Consider the following 8,237-nt stretch of genomic DNA (forward strand, 5'->3'; position numbering starts at 1 on the left):
CCAACAGCACCCATATTTTATGTTTGATTTATAACTATGCCATCTTGATTACAATTATAGTTGATTCTTTTGCCTTCAAAAGGTCTTACCTAGTAACGTCTTATGACATTCCATTGCCTTCTTCTCTTGGATTTGTATTTATATTAACGATTGGATGTTTTAATTTTAATTCAATAAAGCAGAAGAATTGGCAAACACCTGGTGACCCTTTTTAAATTTAATTCATGATAACTGACGCTTCATTTTATATACCAAATTGATGCATATAATTTAGAGTATTACAACCTCATTTTTCTATCAACAAGCAAAACCAAAACCAAAAGCAAAAGCAATGTACATAAAAGGTTTCTGTTAAGGTTTTGCGATTACTCGAAAGAAAGAAAATCTAGTTCATATCTAGGTAGGCCCCATGCTTCTTCATTATCTGAATCGCCTGCCTAAAGATATCATACTTAGCTGAAGAAAACTCGTCTTCACACTGCATAATATAAAATAGGACATAAGAAAATTTTAGATGAATTCTAGAAATTCAACATCTACCATCTTACTTTCTACTTATTTGTATATTCTAGCATCCTACTTCTAATCAAGATATTATATTTTAAAAAATCTATAAACATGTTTCAATTTCTTTTACTTACCACTACTTGTAAAAATCAACACTTTTTTAGCAATGAAAATTGTTTTTGCATTTGGACAAAATTGCTATAACTAGGTAGGTAGTTTTTCTAGGAATAGTTCTATAATAAAAAAACATTGAAAGCAGAATGCTATAATAAACAATCAATTGAAAGTCAAATGCTATTAAACACCTTATAAAGAAGATTATATCCTTCATAATAATTGCATAAAAGAATAGGTAAGTCCATAAATTTAGCTTGATTTTTGACATACAAAATGGTTGCAAATAATATAGATCTTAAAATGGGAGCGTTTGCTGTTTCTTGGGCTATAATCTCAAAACAATTGCAATAACATCATTTTCTAAGATTTTCTTTTCACAAAATTTCAAATGTTGACTTTTTATGATCCATCAATAACACTAAAAAGTAGTATTAATTTGGATGAATTAGATTAATTATCTTGCTTTTTCATAAATCATCTTAGACATTCAACCAATATTTAAAAATGTCCATCAACTATGTACTTGGGCAAAAAGTTTCATTTATTTGCAAAAAATTGATTAATGATACAACTTTAGATCAAAGATTCAATCACAAGCTCCAAAACGTTTCTACCATGCTTGAACTTTCTGGATTTTCATAATATCTTGAGGGGAAAAAAGGAAGATCAATGTGATCAGGTGGAGATGTCAGCTTTAAAATTATAAAACAACATTATTATATTCATAACTAAATATAGCAACTATAACTTGCCTGTAGTAGTTAGCATATGATTCATAAAAGGTTATATGCAAAATAAATAAATAAATAAAGTAGACTTTTACTGATTCACCTATTGTAGCAATCCTACTTTCATTTCTTCCTTTAAAAAATCATCCTTACTATATCTACATTATCTATTTACAAAGACTGATATATAACAGAAAAAAGATGAAAGTTTAATGCTATTATTAGGTAGATTTACGAAATATAATGTCTTGATAAAAAAAAATATTATTTGGTAATCGAGGCAAATTATGATTTGAAATGTTTGAGGAAGTATGCTATACGTACCCGCTCTTTTAGTTTGCATCCAATAGTAAGCGTGAAACCAAGAGGGTCCACTTGAGAAAGATAACAATACGGCTGCTCTTGCTCCAAGTAAATGATTGAGTTAGACTTCATCATGTTTATTATTTCCTCTGATATCTCGGGGATCTTCTCAATCTCATCAATGCTCAAATCAATCTTGAAAACCATGGCATGAGCTGGAGACCCAGTTATGTTCACATAATCCTATAAAAAAGGGCAAAATACTTTATCACAAGGGTGGTAATATAAAACTCGATAAACAAAGAATATGAACCCAAAATTTGTACTTAACCAACAAAAAGACTTTATAATGACATAATAACTTTCAAGGGTAACGATGAAAGACCTGTCCACTAAGCCAGGAAGTAGGAAGTAATGCACGACGGTTTTCCTCAGTAAGCAATGAGGTCGTTATGAGTCCCATATCAATAACCTCACCTTTCAAATGTCCAACCTGCAAAAAAAACACTCGAAATAAGAACAAATTCATACTCATACGAAAGATAAAATATATCAGAAAGCTTATTTACGTACTTCTATCATATCTCCAATTGAAAAGGGTTTGTTACGTAGTAATGCAAACCCACGCATGATATTGCCAAGAAAGCTTCTAGCTACAAAAACAGCTGCAACCCCTAGAAAGATATAGTAACACGCATTTGATTTCAAAACTCCTGAAAAAAAATAAATACAGATTATGAGAAATTTTGTAGTCGTATTTCTCAGTATATTATATCATTAAAAAAAGGGGGGACAAGGCAAGGGAGATAAAGTTACCTACCTTCCGTAGCAGAAATAAAATGCATAGCGGCCTCCCAGGCTTTAGGCAAAGCGAAACCAATAATAGCAACAAGGCCATACAAGCCATAAGGTGGTTGAGATGTTGAATCGGTTACATCTTTACGTGCATATGATGATGATGATGATGATGATGAATACACACGATGTTTCAACATGTGATTGGTTGCAACAGGAGAAGAAATTCTTAAGTTTGAATTTGATAAATGACATGGGATTAAGTCCATCTTATTGTTTGGTTTTGTACCAAAATGGATCTTATTGCTTGTACCAAAATTACTCTTATTATTTTCACCTGTACAAGGATTATACACCCTACACCAAGGTTTTGATATCACCAAGCTTATTCCACTCATTATTCAATCTTCTACCTATATCTATATCAATCAATAACATCAACAAAAACAATTATAAAACATAATAATAATAACATTAATATAAACTAACTACATTCTTCAAGTCTGTCAAACTAATACAAGATTACTTAAATTCTCAATCTATAATATGCTAACCCCGTGCATTGCAATCATAAAAACAATAATTCAATTGTAACAGAAATCAATAACTGTAGTCTCTCTTTTTAGCATTCTGCTTTCAAACAGCTATATACCAACAACAAACAAGCTAATAACTAAATACCCAGGTATTTGAAACGTTAAAGTTGATTAAAATAACATAAATAGGCAAATAAAATGTTAGTACGCATCATGAGATATACCTACCCTATGCAGAATTAAATCAAACCACAGAAACATTAAAATATTTACAATTACATTTTGTTCTTCACTTTGTTCCTTCACCAGAAAAGATACATTTCGGTTATATGAATTTACAGGGTTTTTGGCTAAGCTTATTAAAAGTGATTTTAACTTTTTAACTTATATTTAAAACAGAGTTTTTTAAAAATGTGTTTGGCTAACCTTATACCGTGTCAAAACGCTATCAGCTGATAAGCCATTTTTAGTGTTCGGCAAAAAAAAAAAAAAAAAAAAATGCTTATATGTGTAAATTTACCAAAAAGGGCTTCCTTTTATATTATGACTTATTTTTCTTATTATAACTAACATTTTCTTTTTAAACTAATAACAATTGTTTAGGCTTAAGTTTCTTTTTCGATATACCACCATCAACAAGATTATCATGGTTGGTGTATCACATAAGCATCTTAGAGGGTGTTTGGCTTAGCTTTTTAAACCTCAAAAGTTCTTTTTGGAAAAGTTACAAAAAGTCAGGATTTCTTGACTTTTTCAAAAAGTTCTTTTTGCTTATGTAAAAACTTCAAAAGAAACCATTTTGCCAAACATACTTTTGGCTTTGAAAAGCCAAGCCAAACACCCCCTTAAGATCATCATTCAAAACAATGTCTACGTTCCAGTTATGAACACAATCTGTATGTCCCTGTTAACAGTAGCAATTGCAGTTTCACATATACACATAACCTATTGCAGTTTCACATATACATCTACAGGATTGAAGAAAATCGAAAGAAGGAAAGAATTGAAGAAAAGCACACAGATTTCGATTACAACAACTAATATGATTTCCATTTCAACTGAAATCAGGGGAAAAGGTAAAACCTAGAGCAGCCAAAATGCAAATGCAATTGAACGAAAGCAGGAAAAGATTGAAGAATATCGAACCTGAAGCGAATCTGTGGAGTGCGACGCCGATGGAAATCGTAGTGATAGGGCGGCAAGCAATCGGGAATCGCTTGAGGAGCGGACTATAGAAGAATGGAGGCGTGCTGTGTGTTTCTTTTGGTCTGCGTCGCAATATATCAACGAAACCTTTTTATTAGGTGAAGGGGTATATTGGTCAAACTTTTGTTTATATCATTTATTTAAGGGTTAATGACTAAAAGGGTAGTATATTTTATGATTACACATTTAGTCACTGATTTTTTTTTTTCGTCCACATGTACCCCTTCAACTTGTTAAACTGTACACATTTAGTCTTTATGACCGGCTACTACAGGTTAGCCGGTAAAAAAGACTTAATAGGGTAATATATTTATTAATTTGTACACATTTAGTCCTTAATATTTTTTTTTGTTACAAAATAAGTAATTTTTGTTTTTGTACTTATTCAACAAATATAAATGATTTCTTTAGGTTTTTCGCACATCTTAAGTGGGATAGCCATATGGTGGCGAGATAGGTTGTGGTGGTCCTGCTATATGTTGTAGGCTAAGATACCTAGTGCAGATCGGTTGTAAGTTGTAGGCATGGAGGCTCAAGAAGAGCAGTTAGGTTAAGGCGCCATGCCGACAAACCCTGGGTATTCCAGTCTGATAACTGATTGAACCTGTTGTGTGTTGGCATTCCAGTCGGATGACTGATTGGGCTAAGGTATTCCAGTCTGATGACTGATTGAACCCGTTATGTGCCAAATTATGAAAGTACCTAAGTTCGTGCCACACACCTAGCTCATAGGATCACACTCTCACAAAAAGCACAGATACTCAACATCTTTCTGTTCCATGGCAGAAAGATGCCTCGACGACCAACCCGCGAAAACCCTGAGCCAAACCCTCCCGAGTTCAACTCTGTTGCTTTTCATGCAGCGGTGTCGGCTGCGGTCACCGCGGCTATGGCCCAAAATCATCAAGGGAACAATGGAGGAGTCAGCGGACCAGGACCTGGAAGTTCGAACAACGGGATGAATCAAGGACCCACCAAAACATGTTCCTACAAAGACTTCACCAACGCCAAACCACGAACCTTTAACGGCACTGGAAGAATGATCACCCTGAAACGATGGATCGAGAAGGTGGAATCGGTACTCGAGATATGCGATTGCCCTGAGGAGATGAAGGTGAAGTTTGCCGCATGCACTCTCGTTGACCAAGCGCTCACTTGGTGGAACGGACACGTGGAAGCCATGACACTCCCCGTAGCCAAATCCATGCCATGGACAGAGATGAAAGAAATGTTGATGGCCGAGTATTGCCCTCGAGGTGAAATTCAGAAAATGGAACAAGAGCTGTGGAATCTCACTGTCCGAAACGCTGATATAGATGCATACATATCAAGGTTTAGCGAACTGTCTCTGCTGTGCCCTGGCGTGATCACCTCAGAAGGAAATAGGGATGAGCAAAAGGACCGGGGAACCGGCCGGAACCGGTCCCGGAACCGGCACCCGATGGAACCGGTCGGGCCGGGACCTATACTACAAATTTGTGATTTTTTGGAACCGGGACCCGGAAAGAACCGGCTATTGGAACCGGCCCAAAACCGAGAACCGGCCCGGCTAGAAAACCATGTCACGTAGGGATGCCTTGATGAGCACATAATGCACGATCGAATCTCAGCTCCTGCTTGCGATACACACAAAAAAAAACTTGAAGCTGCGATCACACATTCACACCTCCTGTCGGCTGCCACGGTCTCGTAACAAAAAAAAAACGCAATCGTTCTTTCATCCCTACTTGTGAGTCACGGCCACGATCCACCCTTCTGTCGGCTGCCACGATCCCAAGTCCCAACTCCAAGTTCACGATCGAACCCTACTCTCTTCAACAATCGGCAATCAGCATCACTTCATCATCATTCAATTGATCAATTCTTCATCTCCAAGTTTCCATTGATTACAAGTTTCCATCTCCAAGTTTCAATCGATCTTCAATTCTTTATCATCATTCATTGATTTTCAATTTTTCATCTTCAATTGCTTCAATGATTCAAACTATGGATGTTCATGAAGATCAAGTAAGAGCATATATTTATATTTCATGTTTTAAGATTATATACTTCAATATTAGCTTCAAATCTTCAATGCTTCAATGATTCACCAAATAATGGCATGCATGCAAGTTTTTTTTCTTTGGTTTTGTTGGCTCCATTCCAAATATATGCATTGTTATCCCTACTTAATTAAAAGATCTTGATTTTTGATCATAGTCTCATAGTGGAGTACTCCTTTACGGATGAAAGGTTGTACATATAATATATGTTTCATGTTTTAAGCTCCATTTAACAATGTACTTTGTAGACATACATGCAAAATTTTGGTTAGATTAGTTTATTGTTTATAGTATGAATGTAATTATGTAAGATTGTCAAAACTACGAATTTGTATAGTACTTTTGTTATATAATTAATGTGTAAAATTGACATTGTAGGATTTGGATGGGCTACCAAATGTACCATCATCAAGATACCGAAACTCGGATGCTCATGATGCCAATAATGAAGATGGTAATCCGGCTAATTGGATTGGAAAAGACTTTGATGACCAAGTAAGATTAGTATTTAGCTCATTAGCAATATTTATTTCTTTAGCAATCTGTCCAAATATTAAATTGTGCATAACTAGTTCAATTTAACTTGTTTTGACCTGAATTTTTTTCCTACATGTAGATTAGGATTTGTAGTTGAATTTAGACTATAAAAACGCTTGATTTGGTTAAAAATTGAATGAGTTACAAGCCCCGTAAGGAAGGGTGTCAAATCTGAATTTTTTTTTCTAACAGCAATATAACGTGATGTGATTTTGTTGTTCAAATGTGCATAACTCATTCAATTTAACTTGTTTTGACCTGAATCTTTTTCCTACATGTAGATTAGGATTTGTAGTTGAATTTAGACTATAAAAACGCTTGATTTGGTTAAAAATTGAATGAGTTACAAGCCCCGTAAGGAAGGGTGTCAAATCTGAATTTTTTTTTCTAACAGCAATATAACGTGATGTGATTTTGTTGTTCAAATGTGCATAACTCATTCAATTTAACTTGTTTTGACCTGAATCTTTTTCCTACATGTAGATTAGGATTTGTAGTTGAATTTAGACTATAAAAACGCTTGATTTGGTTAAAAATTGAATGAGTTACAAGCCCCGTAAGGAAGGGTGTCAAATCTGAATTTTTTTTTTATTTATTTTTCAGCATTTAAACGTAATATGACTTATTATATGTTTTATTTTGTGAATATAGGATTACGGAGAAGATTCAGAAGAAGATTATATAGAAGAAACACCGGCATTGAATGTTATACCAAGTGATGAATCAAACCAAGAAGAGGAGCCACAAGAACAACAACCTTCAAAAAAACGAAAATTTGCAACCACACAAAAACAAAGACAACCAAAAAAACCAACACAAACAAAAAAACCACCACCACCACAAAAACGAACACAAGAAAAATACCCAACAAAACCAAAACCCAAAAACAAAAAAAAGACTCAAAAGGAGTTAAGGGATCGGATTAACCCAACCAGACGAGGTGAGGGTAGAGATAATTGTACGGCTCCTGTTTGGAAATACTTCGAGATCGAATGGATAAAGGAGGACGATGGAATTGAAAGAAAGTGGGCCGAATGCAATTATTGTTTACATTTACTAGCCGCAGATCCAAACCGGAATGGTACAACTTCAATAAACAAGCATTTTAATGGGTGCAAGTTAAATCCAGACAACATACCGAAACAAGTTGATGACAAACAACAAAAGTTGTCATTTACGAAAGCTCCTAATGGTGAGGGTCATGTATACACATGGAAACATGATGATACTAGGATCCAACTTGCCTTGCTAGGGCTTTTCACCATCGGGGAACTACCATTTAAATTCATTGAAAACGAGGCATTCATAGAATTTGTAAACGCCCTCAATGGTAGGGTGAAATTGCCTTCAAGGCATAAAATTTCTCGTGATGTTGTGTCATTCTATTTAATGGAGAGGCAGAAGTTGTACAAACATTTGAGCAACCCCAAAACAGCCATCCACTTGACAACCGACACGTGGACATC

At 34.8% G+C, this 8,237-nt stretch overlaps 1 protein-coding gene across 2 annotated transcripts; it reads right to left on the reverse strand.

Annotated features, from left to right (window-relative positions):
* Nucleotides 1-208: 208 nt before the first annotated feature.
* Nucleotides 209-4,289, reverse strand: LOC145101933 (mechanosensitive ion channel protein 1, mitochondrial-like). Of its 2 annotated transcripts, XM_079039240.1 has the most exons (7): nucleotides 4,133-4,289; nucleotides 2,788-2,869; nucleotides 2,476-2,592; nucleotides 2,229-2,368; nucleotides 2,041-2,148; nucleotides 1,677-1,898; nucleotides 209-478 (listed from the first exon to the last, which is right to left on the reverse strand). In XM_079039240.1, exons 2-7 carry the CDS (start codon nucleotides 2,846-2,848, stop codon nucleotides 386-388), a joined length of 741 nt encoding a protein of 246 aa, XP_078895366.1. In that variant the 5' UTR covers nucleotides 2,849-2,869; nucleotides 4,133-4,289; the 3' UTR covers nucleotides 209-385. The 2 variants fall into 2 exon arrangements, with proteins under 2 accessions (XP_078895366.1, XP_078895365.1); XM_079039239.1 differs by having other exon boundaries at nucleotides 2,476-2,869.
* Between the last annotated feature and the right edge of the window lie 3,948 nt (nucleotides 4,290-8,237).

The sequence above is a fragment of the Lactuca serriola genome, chromosome 4 (assembly GCF_051521515.1).
Source record: "Lactuca serriola cultivar US96UC23 chromosome 4, Lser_US96UC23_V15, whole genome shotgun sequence".
NCBI lineage: Eukaryota > Viridiplantae > Streptophyta > Magnoliopsida > Asterales > Asteraceae > Lactuca > Lactuca serriola.

Coding starts and splice junctions, on each gene's coding strand:
- LOC145101933 (XM_079039239.1), bottom strand. CDS start 2,848: ATGAGTGGAATAAGCTTGGTGATATCAAAACCTTGGTGTAGGGTGTAT. Junction 2,369..2,475: donor TTTTATTTCTGCTACGGAAG/GTAGGTAACTTT, acceptor ATTTTTTTTCAG/GAGTTTTGAAATCAAATGCG. Junction 2,149..2,228: donor CAATTGGAGATATGATAGAA/GTACGTAAATAA, acceptor TTTTTTTTGCAG/GTTGGACATTTGAAAGGTGA.